At 40.3% G+C, this 20,308-nt stretch overlaps 1 protein-coding gene across 2 annotated transcripts in view; it reads left to right on the forward strand.

Annotated features, from left to right (window-relative positions):
• unc5ca (unc-5 netrin receptor Ca) overlaps positions 1-20,308 on the forward strand; it is a 176,420-nt gene that overhangs the window by 103,653 nt on the left and 52,459 nt on the right. For both annotated transcript variants that reach the window (XM_079688098.1, XM_079688099.1), the window contains exon 4: positions 3,685-3,788. In XM_079688098.1, coding sequence (XP_079544224.1) covers positions 3,685-3,788 — 104 coding nt within the window. The remainder of the gene's footprint in view (positions 1-3,684; positions 3,789-20,308) is intronic.

The raw sequence follows: 20,308 nt of genomic DNA on the forward strand, positions 1-20,308 counted from the left end.
ATGCCTTGTTTGCACATACAGTACAGATTCAGACATTGTTCTCTCATGAGTATTTAGCTCATCTCCTGATGATTCCTAACTTACAGAGAAGCTCCTAACTTCATTGCATTTACTTTGCAATTTAAAAAATGTTATTGGGGTTTTAAATCTGCTCTCAGGTGTATGTGATGGTCCTAGAGAAGTCATGGTGGGGTCATGGTTAATCATTGCTATTATTATTTATTACTTACAAATGTCAGAGAACATTAATTAGAAACATGCTGAACCTTCTTCTTTTTGGGACTGCATGGTGACATTTGACTCTCGTCCTCGGTTTCAGCATTTACATTGTTGTACAGGTTTCCTTTTACAAACAATTGAGAATGTACGAGCGGCAAAATGGTAAGAATCACATTACCAATATCACTAGATAATTGCAGTATTTACAGCTCAATTACTTACTACATATATTTACTTAATTCCTTATTAAGCCAATGTACAAAGCGAAAGCATATCTAACATTTGAAATACAAAATTCCATAAATTCTGGAAATACGTAATAATAGCATGCATGAACTGGTTGTCATACAAAATATTCCAAATTGTCTTCGGGACTCAATATAAAACCAGCATTTACAAATTATTTGTCATGGGCTTGATTGAATGTTTTTTATACGTTAGTGAGCCTAGACACACACTATCTGTCACCATGTTTTTGTAAGATTGTGATCTTGATAAAGCAGGAATAAACAAAGGCAGATTGATGGCTGGTAGGGCTGATGGATTGCTGCTTGGTTTTGAGAGAGATGAGGCCGATAAATGCACATAACACAAGATGGACCCACTGACATCATTTTCTACTGAATGGTTTGTCCGATCAGGTGGTTTTGGTAATTGGAAAAAGTATAGGAGGTCCTGCTGTATTCTGCCAACTTCCTCCTCTCTCTTTCTTCCTCTCATCTTTCGACTCTTACCTGCTTTCCGGACTTCCACCCTCCCTTCACTTCGCCCTCCCCCATCCCATTTTACGTCTCCCGTAACGTCCACACGGTTCCGTTGCGTGCTTCAACGGAGACGCTTCCCATTCACTTTGATGACTTTCAATGACTGCATTGTGGCTCCGTCGCGTCGCTGTGCCTCTGTTGCTCGCTTCGAAAGACTTCGAAAGTCGACGGAAGCGCCAGCCAATCAAATCATATGCCAGTACAAGCGCTAGCCAATCAAACGCGACGGAGCCATGTGGACGTACCTTCATTTTCCTACACTTTGCCTCCTTCTATCTCTTTATGCCACTTTTTGATGAAATACCCAGATGACTATGAGTTGACCGGTTCAGCATTAAATAATTGCTCTTTCTAGTATTTGTGTCTTTGTGTGTCCACACATGGTGTACAATAGTTGATGGATAAGGTGATTAAGAGTACACTTGGGAACCAGGAGAGTAAAAGGACAAAACAATAAAAGCTGAAGGACAGAGGGGAGAGGATGTCATACACCTACAGCAATACTTTACAAACTATCAAAGTGACTCTAACACTCTTCAAAGTCAAAATATTTGTTATCTTTATATCTCAAAGATTGTATCACTTCAATATTGCTGTTAATGCTGCCATAGCAACAGACCTCTGGACTTTAGACACATCTGCAGATATGTAGCTTATTTGATTATTTATCCTTACATGCTGCCTTTGTTAAATCTGTGCCATGTGAAACTTTATCATCGTGATACAGATTGCACACATCTTTTTTTTCAAGCAATGTACTTTATATATCATGTTGAACGCATACAAAGGCCAGATTTGCAGCTCCATTTACCCCGATCATGTTGAGACTGATTCTAGAAAAAAATGTGATCGTAAAACTCTGAGTTGCACCCAGAAGCGTGGATTAAAAAAACTCAATCCCCTCCATATGTTCTTATTTAGAAATCCATCACATCGGATCAGCACTATAAATAAAGTCACCTGCTAAGTCCTGCAACACTGCCACCCCTCTTAGGTTACAATTTGTTTTATGGCCTTTTTCTATGGCAGGCTAATCATTTTAACATGTGTTAAGCTCAACTGCCAATATACCATAGGGATACATGCATACAGAATGCTATGTGGCATTTGACCAAGGAGGTGAACAGAAAAGCGAACAGTAAGAGTGAATATCTTTATGGACCCGGGGGTGGACTTACGCAGAAGCTTTAAGTGTCATCGTGAAAGAAACTCAAATTTACAATTACAGGATTTGACCTTCAACAAGCAATCTGAAAGTAACTAATTCATAAGGATCTGCAGTGCAAGATGTGAAGACTCATCATAAACCAAGCTCAAGAGTGATTTCTCCTTTTTACCTGTCTCAATTAATACATTTCCGTCTTTTGTGTAAGACATCATAAAGAAGAGTGGCAATGAGAGAAATAAAGATGCAGAGAAAATGTATTTGGCATACATTTCAGTTAAACCAAACTGTCCTTCCATTCACCCATGTATCAATCCTCCCACAGCCGTTTTGTTTCTTTGCTCACGTTGTTCAACGCCTCCGCTCCATCCTTATTTTGTCTTTCCATGTTCTATTGTTCTTATTTAAATGTCTAGCTAACTGTCCTAAAGTATGCTCTGTGAGAATTTTTTCCCCTCAAAATGAAAACAGCTGAGCCATCTCTGAAACGTTCTGTGGAAGAAATGGCAGTGCATTCCATACTGATTTGTAACGCTGTCATTTATCACAGCATGTTACCCATTAGTGTGAATCATTTATTGTCTTTGGCCTGCTTGAGTTCCCTTAACTCCGGCAAGTCTATGGAATGAAAGCAAGGTTAAATACTGTGCGCAGTGATTGAGGGGTGAGCATGCAACAAAGCAGCCTGTGTTCAAAAACGTAACTGTATGTGTGGTTAACTCTTTTTTAAATGAAAACATTGTATGTGTATGTGTGTGTGTTTGTGGGCATTACTTGCCTCTAAGAATATACAGCTAAGTGTTTTTCCTTGCTATGTTCATTTCTAAAGTGACAGGAGAGTGGGAGAAGTCAATATATGCATGGCTGACTTCAACTACCAACTTCATAATTACCGTGTCATTGTTACCGCGGAAATGAGGTAATGAGCTTGGTGTAAAATGACATGGCACCATCTCTGAAATGGGTTCCCTGAACAATGAATCACAGGATGCTTTTGCCAAAGGGCCTCCGACACAAGTTCGCTTTCCATTGAGACTTTTAAGTTTTGGTAATCTGTTTTTTTTTCTTTTTTTTCTTTGATATATTTCCAGGGATTTCCTGGTTTGAGATCAAATAATTACCCGTGAAAGCACTTTGCTTGTTTGGATTCAAGATTTGAACTGTGTTAGTCATTTGTTTCAATGCATCAGTGTTATGTGATGTTTCAACGTGGAACCCTTTCCAGCTTTTTGAAGCCAGGAAATCAAACAGGCATGTTTTTGTTGCGGGTTCAAATCAAATCAAATCAAGTTTTATTTATATAGCACATTTTTAAAACGATTTTTGGTCGAGCCAAAGTGCTGGAATCCTGGGTTACCAGGATTCCACTTGCAATGAGTGAGAAGCAAGCCGATTGCAGATGCAGTGCAAAGTGCACATGCTGGAGTGTAAGGTTTAAACAAGTCATGGATGTAGGAAGGGACTAAATCTTTCACAGCATGGTAATCCAGTACCAGTATCTCACATGTGTGTTTCTCTTTTTGTCTCTCTCATTAGACCTGAAGAAGTCATTTGAACAGGAACCCCTGGGAAAGGAAGTAACTCTGGAGCAGGAAGTCCTGTTGCAGTGTCGCCCTCCGGAGGGCATACCAGCAGCTGAGGTACGTAAGGGCAGCGTTATTGTTAACCTTCACCTGAGGGGAATGCCAAGCAAGACGTCAGATTAGGAGGACTATTGAATAGGTCTTTTAAAGAGGGAGAAATACAAAAGGGGTTCTAAAAAATAAATAGGAATCATCATTAAAAAATGATTTGGAAGTGCGGTTTAAAAGTCTAGATTTTTAAATCGTTGTGTCTGCCAAGGAGGATTTGTTTTCACTTTGGTTTATGGGTTTAAAATGTGCCTGTTTGTCAGCAGAAACAACATAACAACTTCCCAATAGAGCCCATTATATATCGTAGCTAGGGGAATCACATGGGCTCACACATTATTCCTCACTTATGGAAACAGCCTTTGTGGAGGTTTGCGCCCGCTCCCACTGCCCTAACTTTTTAATGCAACTACAACAAGCAACGCATTGAAATTAATCACTAAACGTTTTTAGAAATATAAAGCTTTGTTTTACATATGTACATACATTTGTGTTAAATTGTCACAGGGAGAAATCAGAAAAACAGCCCAAATCTCAGTTTTGAGTCACAGTTATTCGAATGCTCTACTGAAATGAGATTTACCTGATCCAAAGTTTGAACTTAGAATCAAATGTCCCCAGAGAGCCAATTTGAGTTACAGCACAAGTTACTTGGGGAAATCTCAGAGAGAGGAAATATAGGCTAAACCTTTGCCGTCTCTACCTGAGCTTTGCACATTATAACTAGGGTAATTAATGAAAGTGGATGGCATGATGTTCCTCAAAAGGATTGAAAAATAATGTTCTTTTTCATTAGCATAGATTTACACACTTCTGAAAATAGAAATGGAAACACTTGCAGTAAAGGAAACACAAAAACACCCTTCACTTAGGGGAGAGTAACATTTGCCAACAAGTAAAATCCCAGCATCATTATGTTGGCCATTTAAAGAGGTCACTTAACTGCCTTGCTCAAGGAACCTTGTTTAAACAAGGCTGACTTAATGAGGTCAGAGGGTCCCAGCAATGCTGTTAATTCCAACAGTAAAGTGTGGTACATTTGACAAAACGTCCCCCTTTATTGTAAGATAATAATGTGTAGCTGCTGCAAGTCCATTGTCAGCTCATAGACATTTTACTGACTCATCTAATGGGCCGCACAGTAAGCATCCACTTTAGGAGAGCCACACGTGTCACTTTCACTCCCTGAGGGCCTTAACTTCAGTGAAGAGTGTCATTCGCAATTCAAATTGTTTTTTATTTGTCCTTGTTTCATCTGGCTGCGTTCCCACCTGAATGGATAAAAAGACCTAATTTAATTTAGCCAGTCGCTGGGGGAGAGCAGCACAGCACAAGGAGACGGCTGCGCTCCCGGATAAGGAGTCTCTGAATCAGGTTTCGCTCAGGGTTTGATAGTCGTTTTCAATTGCACCTAAGTACACAGCACCCCTGAGACAAAGAGGGGGGGGGGGGGGGGACTGAAGGAGAGGGGGTGAGGTAGGCACTCAGACAGACCACTGTACAAAGTGAGGGGGATTGTGTGGGGGGAAAGGCAGAGGTGATGGTGGGACAGAAAGAGGTGTGATGGGGAAGAACACACTGATCATTTCCTTTCCTGTCATTACAAGCGTAAAATATGTAGACAAATAAATTGGTAAAATTGTGATCAGTTTTTATAGTATAAAGCCACAAAGACTTGAATTCTTTTTTACCACTTGTATTGTCCCTCTCTCTCTCTGCCACACACCCACACTTACTACTCACAATACTTCATCTCAGAGACAAAACTCTACACTAATGTCGAATGACTACTGCTGCCTCATCTGCCTTTTTATTTCTACTTGAACACAATACTTTCATGCACAAAAGCACACGGAAAAACAAAGACACCAACACACACTCAGAGCTTCTTTTCCAGTGTGTTCAATTTGTTACATTTTCCATCTGTTTCTCCTGTCATACTGGGATCTCAAGAGTAAATGGATTGTTCCGTCTCCCCTGTCTGCTGAAGCTGATTAGAGGGATTTAAAACCAGTTGATGACCGCAGGATGTAGCCCTGACTTTCTGTTTTATCTCCTCTGACTTTCTATTCCTCTTTGTTCTTATCAAGTCCTTTCTCTTGTCTCATTCTCTACCTCCTCTTTGACTTGCTCGCTTTTATACACACACACAGACACACACATAACCAACCATCGTTCTTTTGATTGACAGTTGTGGTGTCCTGTGACCTCTCTTAAAATGTTCTAATATTAGTGGTTGCGGTTGCGGTGTCGACCAGTTGACGACTGTTGTAAAGTTGTCAATGTGATGGGGTCGGTGCCCTGATATGCGATAGCCACATCGTAATAGTCAGCTGGCATCATGTGGGTGTCAACATGATGCACCAGAGCATTGACTAAAACACACACACAAACACACAGACACCGACACACCAATACACACATTGAAGTTACTTATTCCAATTCATATGCATGCAACATTATGTAAAAACCAACATATGCATGCAGATGTTTGTCCATGCACATAAACCCATGCAAATACAGACTTGAAAAAAGGCAAACACACACACACACACACACACACACACACACACACACACACACACACACACACACATACACACACACACACACACACACACACACATACACATACACATACACATACACATACACACACATACACACACACACACACACACACACACACATACACACACACACACACACACACACACACATACACATACACATACACATACACATACATACACACACACACAGACACACAAAAACAAACACTTAAAGTAAAGAATGACAAAAGTACACCAAGGGACAGATTAGCCAGGGATCATTTTAACGGCTGCACCAATGTATGACTTGAGAGGTCAGGGTCAAACCAATCCAAGATTGCAAAGAAAATGTCTACACGCCCACCAATGCAACATGTCCTCCTCACTTTCCTCTGACAATACTGCTCTTATCCTCCGTCAGTCTTCTCTGTGTTCTTTTCTCTCTGGCTCTCTTTCAATCGAAAGCTCCTGAGAGACACAATTTGAAGCATTGTGAAATCCTTGAGAAACATCTAAATCTCTTTAGACTGTGATAGAAAGCCTTTAAAAGCTGATGGAAAGCTATTGGATTCAGCAGGGAGGGTTCAGCAGTTCAACAGGAAAGGTTTTATGGACACAGATGGTGAATTCAGAGAACTTGCAACAAGTGCAGCCCTATGTTCACTTTCAAAGAAAAGTTTGCTTCAATTTATTCCGTTTTTTTCATATTTACATGATGATATTTGAATCCTTTAGTTTAGAGTATATTTAACAACTGTGAAAAAGCTATACAAAGCATTCCAATCGGGGATGTTACAGTGTTTAGGGGTCCCCTCTCAATACATTTCACAGTAGGTAACGCACTACTAATACATATTTCCCGTCAATCTCAAGAAGTCACATTCGATACTGCACTTCCTTGGGTTCTCAGCAGTACAGCTGCCAAATGTTAAGTCAATTCAATGAAGCGTTGTTGAGGAAGGACAGAGACATCTTTTTTATATGGTTAGAAGAATTACATATCTGGTCCGAGGTCATCTAAACCAGTCAAGATAAGTTAATCAGCCATTAAAAGTTTTGTTCAAATATCCAAAAAAAAGAAGCAGTGTGAAACTTGGATCTGAGCCACACTCATCTATATGTTTCCCTATGAATGCTATAAGGTTCATTAGGATATAGAGACAGCAGAGTGAAGCAGCAGTCTGACAGCAAAAATACATTTTTTAATCTTGAAACCGAAGAGTATAGGATTGACCCCACAGGCCAGGCAAAGCCAGTAGACACCACATAGCAGGTGGGTGTATGTATTTATGTGTGTGTATCATGACTGTGTGTGAATAGTTGTGTGTGTGCCTGTCTGCGTCTGTCTCTATGTGTGATTGATCACCCCAGCTGCAGTGAAATAAACACATCAGTGTGTGTGGTGACAGGCACTATCCCTACCCCACAAACACACACACAAAAACACACACACACACACACACAAAAACACACACACACACACACACACACACACACACACACACACACACACACACACACACACACACACACACACACACACACACACACACACACACACACACACACACATACACACACACACACACACACACACACACACAGTCAGACAGTAACTTGATACGTGTCTGGAGCCTGGTCAAGTTCAGGTCACATTCTTTAACACTCAATCCACACCTAAATTAGACAAATATTTTTTGCTAGGATAATGGCGTATTAACATATACATGATAAGTCTGACTTTTATCCTCTCCTTTATTAAATATGATATGTTCTGATGGTAAAATTACTTGAGTAAGTTACATTTCATTCTTATGTAGGGTGGCATAGGAAGATTGTCCTTTAAGGATATGATTTAGATTCAAGCTGCCAGCACCAAGGTTGTTTTTATGTAGCAGATTGGAGGCAGCAACTGAAAAGTTCAAGTTGCCTTCAGGCAGAAAACACTCTCACACACACACACACACACACACACACACACACACACACACACACACACACACACACACACACACACACACACACACACACACACACACACACACACACACACGCACACACACACACACACACACACACACACACATCATCATTCTAGTATAATATTTTGCCTTCTTTGGATTCACTTTCAATGTCACTTGTTTGTGAATGACTTGTGTTGGCCAGTATGACATACGTCCAGACACGTGTGTGTGTGTGTGTGTGTGTGTGTGTGTGTGTGTGTGTGTGTGTGTGTGTGTGTGTGTGTGTGTGTGTGTGTGTGTGTGTGTGTGTGTGTGTGTGTGTGTGTGTGTGCCTGAGTGACTCTTGATGAAAATCACAGCAGACTTTTCTGTCAGAAGGCATCAGTGGTGCGGTGTGGCCAAAACGCTAAGGGCTACCTCACTCTCACACCCGTACAGTATACTGTACACACACAGTACATTGAATTCCCTGAAGTCTCCATTGTTAATGTGTCATATGATGACACTAGTAACAGAGTATGACTGGAGGTTATAACATCAGTGGTGGTAATGTGCTTTAAATGGACAGTGTATGTGACAGTGTGAAATAAACTGTCTAAAACATAAGACATGCTCTATTCCTGTACACAGAGAAGCAGATCTATCAAATTCATCGCTTTTTGAGATTTTATAGTAGCTCAATGTCTCACCACAAAATTATTAAATACTACTTGACAAACTACAGTATTTGCAAGTTCTGAATACATTATAAACATGTATTTCCCCAGAACATGCCAAATATTGAAACTTTTTTTTAATTGAGATTTATTGGTGAAAGCAGGAAATAACCACGAATGGAATGTCTTTGTTTTGGACTTAAGGACATCCCACGGGACAGCAAGGTCTATCGATATAAATTGTTTTATCACATAAAGCAGTGGATAGTCACTCACACGCACAACATTTTGTGACCACCACATCATAACAATGACAGTTATTCCATCCTTGCCCTGCTCTTGAGAAACATGATAGATATGTCCGTTTGGTGAGTGTGTGTGTGTGTGTGTGTGTGTGTGTGTGTGTGTGTGTGTGTGTGTGTGTGTGTGTGTGTGTGTGTGTGTGTGTGTGTGTGTGTGTGTGTGTGTGTGTGTGTGTGTGTGTGTGTGTGTGTGTGTGTGTTTCTGTGCACAAAAAACAATTTATGTAATGCTGCTTCCCCAATAGATCCTTACCTTAATCCTCTTTGAGCCAGCATAGTAAGCCCCATGGCTCATCTCCCATCACATTTTACCTTGATCCTCAACCTCTGTCAGAAATCATCACCGTAATCCACAGATTAGTCAGCAATCTCTTCTTTATTCTGACTGTCTAGGTGAATTATTGAAACGGTGTTAAGATTATTAAAATGCTGTTGTGATGGTCTATCCCCGCAGAGTAATTTACAAATGGTGCAGATGAGAAGGAGAGACTTAAGTGTGGTTTCAGTGATACATGTATTGTGGTTGATTGTTGGTGATGTCAAGAGGATTGTGATCATTATCTAATGACGTATAAACAGCCACATTAATGGACATTAATGTAAACACACATGGTACATACCGTGTCTTGCATCGCAGTGCAATCTTTCAGCCACAAAAAACAGTGTCTAACTTCCACACACACACACACACACACACACACACACACACACACACACACACACACACACACACACACACACACACACACACACACACACACACACACACACACACACACACACACACACACACACACACACACACACACACACACACACACACACACACACACACACACACACACACACACACACACACACACACACACACACACACACACACACAGGTAGAAGAAGACATATACAGCACATTGAGTCTAAACTGCAATTCCTTGAGCTTAGATGTGTCATCCTTGAGATTAGATGTGTCATCTGATGTAGATAATATCCATGAGACTTCAGATCGGCATTGGACATTTGTATTTCCTTTTCCTGTATTTTATCATCATCTATCAAACTTGCTCACTTTTGTATTCAATTGAGTTGTTCTCTCTCTGTCTCCATACAGTCACACAATTAGTGTTTCTGCTGCTTGTATTCCCAGTAAAGTTATATGCGTTTCCAATCAATGTCGCTGACTAGACAGAGACTCAATATGTATTGCTTGCAAAATATTCTTGCCAACAATCTATGCTAACTTATTTTCTGACGTTCCTGCATGCATTGGTTTCAGACAATAACTGGAACTTTTTATAAAAACACTAAGCCGAGATGTTATTCTTTGCTTTCACACAAGTGGAATGGTTCTGCTTTTTCAGCCATGACGGTCACTACGAGCACTTACAGTAAATTCCCCCATCGTCAGGCCATTTCAGGAAACCATCAATCAACATTTAAAAAGGGAAGCTTCTCATTACATTTAGTCGCCCTATGTTTTGTCTCGTCGACCTGCATTATTTTCTTCCATCTTCATAGAATACAGGAAGTGTGCAGGCCAGTGATCATATGTAGTTTTAGGTCTCGGTGGTCTGAGGTTTTAGTTTTTTTGAGACTGCGACTTTGTTCTTTATGTGGGCTTTATATAAAGGGTTGAACGAGTGCTTGAAGTATAAAAGCAGGAGATAATGAGGGCGTTTGTGTAGATCCCTCTACACACCCTAAATTAGGCAAAACTGCTCCCCCTCCTTTCATTACCCATTCAAAGGCTTTGGCAACACTATAAGACTATCTTTTTAATCAAGTCTTTTTTTTTATGTCTGTCTTTAAGTGGCATGGAAAGAGTATTACAAGTTCAATAGCTGATCCTTCACTCTGTTTTTTAAATGAATGCTTGTTGGTTGACTTTTGAGGACTTTTCAAAAGTTTTTCACGCTTTTCCACGGACTCTTGTCTCTTTTTACACTTTGTAGCCAGTGCTGTCTCTCAGGCCCTTGTCCTCCTTGACACAGTTCTGAGAGAAAGCTGTGAATTGAGGGTGACATGACAGCGTATACTAGTGTACTGCGTTGTCAGGCGGCTAGCCGTGCTGCCCTCGGCACTCCTGACAGTTTTGCCATGGATGAATGAACACACTGTTTTGACACGGGGTGCGACAGTGTCAAATAACATAACTCTGTTCTTTTCGGTCCTCTGTCAGTCAGTTTCATCAGTTTTTCGACTTTGATAGTCTTTTGGGAGAACACAAAACCTGATGGCTTTGGGCCGGGTGATTGTGCGCACCTGGGTCCCTGGGTTGTCCCTCCCCCCTCACCTGTGTCTAATTGTTTTCCCTCACCTGTGTTTGATTCCTCTGTGTATTTAAGTGCTGTCTTTTGTTGTGTTGGAGTCAGTGTGTGTGAGCTGCTGGTGGCCGCAGGCTGGGCACGTGAGCAGTTTATTGTGGCTGTGTCATTGTGTGTGATCTAACATTGGGTTGATCATTTAATAAATGCCCCGTCGGGTTATATTTTTGGATTCTCTGCCTCTGCCTCCTTGCTTGGTCGGGCCGCTCAACGGTCAGTCTCACAGTTGTGCACACAAGTCTTTTAATTCTATAAATGTATTATATATATGTATTATATATTATCATTCTGTGATGGAGAAAATAGTATGTCATTATGAAATAACAGTTAAAAACAGTCCTCATTCCTACTAGAGTTGAGAGATAATTGTATAAGCCAGTAAATTCCTCATTTGGGACCAAAACTGAAGAATTTTAATAAGCCACGGTGATGAATAATTGCTACAAATTAATTGCTTTTCACTTACAACACTATCCACTTAAGTAGTCTTCAGTTAGTTAATGAAAGAGGTCATTTTCAGTGCATTTTATATTTCTTTAAATGTGACTGTGTTGATAACAGAACTTTGTCAGATGATCACCGTGTGGAGCCGATATAATGTTTGCAATGATATGTGATGACCCATTCCTCCATTTAACCTTTTACTTGTGTTATGTGAAATCAAATATGAATACATTTTTGCTGAGCTATAATAACCATTATACTGCTTACACACTGGCATTGTATTGAATCATCAGCTTATCAAACATTCTTCCTAGAAGCTCTTGGACCTATTGATGCTTTGCTGATTTCAGAAGCATTACTCATTCAAAGGTAGATGGCTTTATTTACTGTAAGTGTGACCTTGCAGGGGAGGATGCATAGCACTTAGCGGTAAGATGCTCCTTTAGCTCTTTTGGGAACCATAAAGAGAATATGCTGCTGCTGATGGTCTCTGTTGTCTTTTTGTCAGTCAAAACTGTCAAATCAATACTCCAGTTTGAGGCACAGCCATACACAAATATATCAAAGACATGGTATTGACCAATGCAGGTAATTATTCTGCTGAAATTTGACTAAATAAGGAACGAACACATTCAGCTTCATAGTGTACCTTATCATTAACTCACCTAGAAAAAAGAAGCAACTCTCCAGAAACCCAATGTTAAATTGATAATACATTCAAAACCTGCAAGAACGTTATCCAAATGAATTTGTTACTTAAGGTTTGTTTAGAAATAGATCATTGTCATGGTAAAGGTAAATTGAGTGAATTTAACTCAGAGCTCTATTGTCTATGTCAAACACCTTGCCAACCCAATAATCAACCAAAACAAATAAACACAATGGAATGCATTTCCACATATTTTTGGCTTTGGACAAATATATTTACACTGCTACTCAGTCTGAAATTAATTAAAAAGGGTATTTTTTTTTTTTGTATTATGTTCATTGTGATGTTTGTTTACCATGCTCATATTTCTCTGTATATCCTAAAACAAAATGTAATGCTGAAAAACAGGGAGGTCCCCAGTAGTTCAGCTGACCCAGCTAATAAAGTAAAGCTGATTTTGTTATTGGGTGGTTTTAATAACACTGGAGAGCTGGAGAGTCAATTAAATAGGATTAGCATGCCCCCAATCAGCTCAGAGCCTCTTCATGCTTTAATGATTATGGAGTGTCATCAGCACTCCTACACTGTACCGTGAATCAGCTCTGACACACACACACACACACACACACACACACACACACACACACACACACACACACACACACACACACACACACACACACACACACACACACACACACACATACACACAACACTATGTGTCAGTTAGGTATTTGAAGGGTTAGCCTTGTGCTTATAAAATGTATATACTTTACATGCATGCAGGCATAGGAAAAAGTGACAAATACATTTGTTGTTCTTAGGACATTATGTTTTCATTTATTATTTTACCACAAACTCCCTTACTAAGGTTGGTTAGCGAGGTTGAAGGTTATCTACCTTGAATGTGTATCTTCTTTTGTAAATTAAACATCTAAAATAACTGGACAAGGCTAATGTTGATCTTGTTTGAGATAGGAAAGAAGTACACATTAGCTGATAACCCTGTGCACGGGGGACATACCTGACGGGGGGAACTGAAGTATATATTAGCTTGAAAAACCAAAACAGACAGTCCTACCCACATCTGATATAATTTATGTACATTCTTTATAAACACTTTTCTTTATAGGAAATTAGATTGGTGTTTTATTGTAATGGCACTACATACAGAATAAATGTCTGCATTGGCAGTCTAAAAATTAAGCACCATTTGGCAAGGGGTTTATATAGTTGGCACAACTTGCTAGAAACACATTACTACAAAGCTGAGTTGCGACATCACAGGTGTTTTTGGATGTTAATACTAAAACACTTATGCTCTTGAGCGTTGTGTGTCCTGTGGTTTCTTTCGCGCACCCTCCCATCTGCCCTCATGTCATCCCCCGCTGTTACATTATTCTTTATTTCTCTCTCTTCGCCTCTACTTTACCCTTCCATGCTTTCTTTTTTCTCCATCTTCTGTTTTTGCCATTAGTGATGTTAAAGTACTTAGTGAACTGGAGGGTTCAGCAGGAAATGCGAAATACATCACCCTCCAGAGCAATAAAGAAAGCAACAGAGACACAGATACAGAGGGCTTCAACACTTTTACTGCATTGACCCGCAACCATGCACAGGGCTCTTCTATAATTTAATAAGCTGTCAATCATTTTCAACACTGGCTCACAGCAACCAAAAAGCATGTTAGACAACACACAGCCTTTAAAGTTTTAATAAACTCCGTAGTATCTCCCGAAGGACACTTGCTGCTTAAGTTTAGGCATAAAGTATTTTTTGAGCTGTAGTTGAGTTAGATCTAAAAATGTATTCTGTATTCAAATAAATGCTGGGAATATGAGTTCAACTGGTTTGATCTGCTAGAAAATACCAATAATTAGGCGTTATGCTTTAATAGTCAACGGTTTTATTAACCAAAATGTATGTTCAACGTTTGACAGTTTTGTAAAGGCATATTCTGACAGTTTCCATCACTGTCATTGTATTTTACCTAGTTCTATTTTACCTAAATACCTCCAGAACACATACAGTATCAACAGTCAGAGCTTGCTAGTCTTACGGCCCGTCCACACTAGCGGTGTGCGTTGTCGCTTGTCGGCGAGCGTGTCTGAAACTCGACCAACAACCAATCACATGAATCTCCCACACCTGACACACAAGCAGCGGTTTGATTGGCTAGAGATTGTAGCATATGATTCGATTGGCTGACGCTTCTGCCGAGGCGTCAAAAGTTTCCAACGCTTCTGCCCATTCACTTTGAATGGGGTGACGTCACGCTTCGCCGAACTGCATTGTGGGGAGCGTAGCTACGCGTTGCTCGCGTCAAAAGTTGAACCATGTTCAACTTTTGAAGCTTCGACGGAAGCGTCAGCCAATCAAATCCCGTTGATGAAAATCTGCCAGTACAACTGCTAGCCAATCAAACCGCGTGTATGCTGCGAGTAGTGAATCACCCGGTGCTGTATGATCAGTCTCTGTTCATCTACCGGGATACAACCCGGAGGAGCCAGGCATGGAGGGAGGTGGCAGAGATAGTGGGTGAAACTGGTAGGTTTTCGCCTGTTTGGGGAGTTTATATCCAGTGTACCTCGTTTAAACATTGAATGGACAGCTAGCAGGCATAGACAGTATATATAGCTAGCATGGAATGCTAGCATTTTGCTTTGTATGTCGGGGGCGGGAGATTCATGTGATTGGTTGTTGGTCGCATTGCTCGCGTTGACTCCCCAAGCTTATGGCCCGTCCACACAGCGGCGTGCTGTTATGGCTTTTTGCCATTAGTGATGTTAAAGTACTTAGTGAACTGGAGGGTTCAGCAGGAAATGCGAAATACATCACCCTCCATAGCAATAAAGAAAGCAACAGAGACACAGATACAGAGGGCTTCAACACTTTTACTGCATTGACCCGCAACCATGCACAGGGCTCTTCTATAATTTAACAAGCTGTCAATCATTTTCAAAACTGGCTCACAGCAACCAAAAAGCATGTTAGAAAACACACAGCCTTTAAAGTTTTAATAAACTCCGTAGTATCTCCCGAAGGACACTTGCTGCTTAAGTTTAGGCATAAAGTATTTTTTGAGCTGTAGTTGAGTTAGATCTAAAAATGTATTCTGTATTCAAATAAATGCTGGGAATATGAGTTCAACTGGTTTGATCTGCTAGAAAATACCAATAATTAGGCGTTATGCTTTAATAGTCAACGGTTTTATTAACCAAAATGTATATTCAACGTTTGACAGTTTTGTAAAGGCATATTCTGACAGTTTCCATCACTGTCATTGTATTTTACCTAGTTCTATTTTACCTAAATACCTCCAGAACACATACAGTATCAACAGTCAGAGCTTGCTAGTCTTACGGCCCGTCCACACCAGCGGTGTGCGTTGTCGCTTGTCGGCGAGCGTGTCTGAAACTCGACCAACAACCAATCACATGAATCTCCCGCACCTGACACACAAGCAGCGGTTTGATTGGCTAGAGATTGTAGCATATGATTCGATTGGCTGACGCTTCTGCCAAGGCGTCAAAAGTTTCCAACGCTTCTACCCATTCACTTTGAATGGGGTGACGTCACGCTTCGCCGAACTGCATTGTGGGGAGCGTAGCTACGCGTTGCTTGCGTCAAAAGTTGAACCATGTTCAACTTTTGAAGCTTCAACGGAAGCGTCAGCCAATCAAATCCCGTTTATGAAAATCTGCCAGTACAACTGCTAGCCAGTCAAACCGCGTGTATGCTGCGAGTAGTGAATCACCCGGTGCTATATGATCAGTCTCTGTCCATCTACCGGGATATAAACCGGAGGAGCCAGGCATGGAGGAAGGTGGCAGAGATAGTGGGTGAAACTGGTAGGTTTTCGCCTGTTTGGGGATTTTATATCCAGTGTACTTCGTTTTAACATTGCTATTGCTTTGTATGTCGGGGGCGGGAGATTAATGCGATTGGTTGTTGGTCGCGTTGCTTACAAAAAATCCCCAAGCTTCAGATACGCCCACCGCCAAGCGTCAACGCACGCTGCTGTGTGGACGCTCGTTACACTTAGTGAGTATTGTAAGTATGCATTATTTAAACAGAAGACGGAACATGTTTAATCCTTTCATTCTCAAAATTGAAGTTCTCCATCTTAAGAAGAAAGTGTCTCTTTTGAGCTTTTCTCTGGTGATATTTTTGAGGTGTTTTTTTCTGATTGTAGTTGTTACTAGGTCAGCATCTGTTTGGGGAAACCTCTCTTTGATGCGTCTGAGCTCTTGAGTGGATTTTGATGTTTTTCTTCTTGCCTTTTCCTGTAGTGATTTGAGCTGAGGGTCTCATTTCAACTTTCCATCCCCTAACACTCTCGCCTGTAACTGTCATCTCTGTATTATTTTCCTTCTCCCTTCAGCAACCACTGCTACTATTACAGTGCCCATGCATTTTCATCCTAAGAGCTTAAAGTCTGAGTGGTTTTCTATTTACTTACTTGTTTTTCATTTGTATTCATTTATTTTATTCCAATTTCCTGTCTTCATTTTTTCTTGACTGGGTTCTCAGAATAAGTAAGCCTTTATTTTTCTTTTGACGATGAGGAAATACATAATATATAATAACATTTATTTTAGCAAATAAATGCATGAATTGCCTTCGTCATGTGTAAACATATATACAAAGCAGTGTAGCCTTCAAATGCTGAAAATATCTCACTACAAGTAGAACAAGCTGCAACACTGGCATACATATACCAGTAGTGAATACATCTGATGTCACATGAGTGAGTTACAAAAGTCCCTCCTTCCCCAACACATGTAATGAGCAGTTATTAACTAAGTGTCTCAGTGGAAATGGCTTTGCTCCCTGACCCTCAGGTCCCTATCTACCATCTCTTGGTTGTGCTTCCTATTTGCTATAATAATACTTCTATAGTCAACTACTTTATGTGTTTGAATGATTGATATACATTTGACTCACCTTTAAACCATCATTTATTTTATTTACTTACTTAATTTTCACTACACTGCTTCACTTATTTCATGTTGTTATTGTTTTAGTTTTACATGCCCTTTAGAAATCATGGTTTCAGTATGAAAAGTTTTTGAACAGTTTTTTATAATCATGTCATTTTATTGGATTGTCAGTCAGGAAATACTTTATGCTTTCTTTCATGGTTTGCAAACTTCTGCATCACCGCCCTTCTTCTCTGCATCCTTCGCTTTCTCCACATCTCTTTTTCCCTTTTACTCACAAATCACCTGCACTATGTCTCAAAGTGCAGCCCATCTCTCAATGCTCCAAACTGGTAGTCCATCTGTGCGATGCCTTTTTATTTGATGCTTCAGAAATGGGTTGGGAAAGCTGTCAGAAGCGGGATTGTTGACACACCTCATGTTTTGAAAAAGGGATAGTGAGGTAAAGTATTATCCATGCAAGCTTTCTCCTGTCTTTTTATCATTTTCTCTCTTTTCCTCCATCCTCTCCCCTGCATTCCTCACATGATTTTGACTTACCTTCTTTTGTTTTCATAAGTGTTGGGCCTAACATATTACCCCAGTATATCTTCTTTCCTTAATATAGTCCCACCACCGCCTTTTCTCTGCGTTCAGCAACTCTTTCTCCTTCTGCTCCCCTTCCATCATCTTCTCCATAATTGTTGACATAGCATAGAAATACCAAATGGCTTCTTCTCTTCCTCAGTCTCTATCTCCGCCTCATTACATTTTCATTGGTCCTTTGCATTGCACTTTCTTTGTCTTCCCACAAGCTCTCTGTCTCACCTCCTCTCTCGTTTTGTTAACATTGTTAGGTTAGCTTTAATGGATCACCAACAGATATCTGCTCCTAGCCTGCACTCCCTGTTTCCTCATCCTCCTCCACCATAATCACTGCCTTCCTTACTCTCTATCTTTCTCTCACTATTGCCGTGGAATAGTTTCCTCTATCCAACCCTCTCTTGAGATGTTTCCCCATCCATCTTTCCCCCTCTCCGTCTCTCTCCACTCTTGAATGTTGACATGAGAGGGTGAGTCTAATAGATCACTGTGAAGCATCTGCACCTGTGTTAAATCTCAGAGGTAATGGTGTGTGTGTGTGTGTGTGTGTGTGTGTGTGTGTGTGTGTGTGTGTGTGTGTGTGTGTGTGTGTGTGTGTGTGTGTGTGTGTGTGTGTGTGTGTGTGTGTGTGTGTGTGTGTGTGTGTGTGTGTGTGTGTGTGTGTGTGTGTGTGTGTGTGTGTGTGTGTGTGTGTGTGTGTGTGTGTGTGCGCGCAACCTAGAGAAGCCAATTCAGGCTTTCTGTTCAGCACATCTGTGACCTCCTTTAGTGCTGAGCAGCTTCCTTGTTTCACCTATATTTCCTTTTCTTTCCTCTCTCCTTTCCTTCATTTCACCTGACTATACTTGGTCTCCCTTTTCTTTTTCTTATTTCCTCTCCTTTCTATCATTTATGAGCTTACATTGCACAAAGGGAGCCATTAGCTTTGTTTGCTTTATTATACTTTCAGGGACACACTGTCGAAAAAACTGTTACTTCAGTTATTTTATGCCCTGCGTTTTTTAAAACAACTGATGCATAATGATATAATACAAATACATGATATTTAGAATCTCATTCACAAGGGCACGTCACGGCTGAGTACAATAATACTCATGTATCATATGTGCATGCCATGCATCATTCAGTGGAAGTGTACCAAGGTACAGTGGAGTAGTTATAAATAGGTCTTTGTCCAACTGGGTGTCCTCCTGTGTCCCAGTTCTGTCTGTGTGGGACACCTTGGAGAGCGCTCTGCTCTTCCTCACAATGCTGCATGCCGGGTACCCTTTTTTTATACACATGCTTCATCTTAGATCCAAAACTAAAATTTAATTCCTGGTAGTAATCCACTATTTTAAAACATACACAAAGTCCTAGTTCATCTAATATACAAGGCCCCTTAGAACGATCTGCTCTTGGCCACGCATTGATTTCAGCAGAGAAGTCACAACATGATCTTTCATTTCTACACTTTTTGTTTTTCAGATTTTAAATTAATGTTTTACAAACAATCAAATTGATAAGTGAGCCAAAGGGTACCACTTTACAATAAGACTACCCTTATAAAGGTTTCTGAATAGTTTGTAATTTATTTATTAATTAGGTTGTGAACACTTTGACATGAGATAAACAAGACAACTGTGACCGGTTGCTTGCCAAATAGTGAGCCGACATTTATCTGTACTGCTAAGTCTTACATTATTAGAAATGATAGTAACTCATTAATACATGGGAATGTGTTTCACACTTTACAATAAGGCTCCCTTTTGGCAGTTATAAATGTTAGTAACTCGTAAATAAATGGTCATAAAGAGATGCCAAGAAACATCAAGATGGAAGGGGGGGAATCCACTCAGTGAACAACAGATACCAAGGATGCTGGCTGATGAAGAAGACAAAGTAAGCTAGTTAGCCAATATAAGGCTTAGTCATCTTGCCAAATAGTGAGCCTGTGTTGATGTACAGTTCTATGTTAGAACTGGTTTATAAATGTTTTTTTTTATGATTTATAAAGTGTTTACAACCTAATTAATAACCTAATTCAAAACCCTTTATGAATCCTTTATAAGGGTAGTCTTATTGTAAAGTGGTACCAGCCAAAGATACTACATTATGTTATGTGAAAAGGCATTTG

The sequence above is a fragment of the Notothenia rossii genome, assembly GCF_949606895.1.
Source record: "Notothenia rossii genome assembly, chromosome: 6".
Lineage (NCBI taxonomy): Eukaryota > Metazoa > Chordata > Actinopteri > Perciformes > Nototheniidae > Notothenia > Notothenia rossii.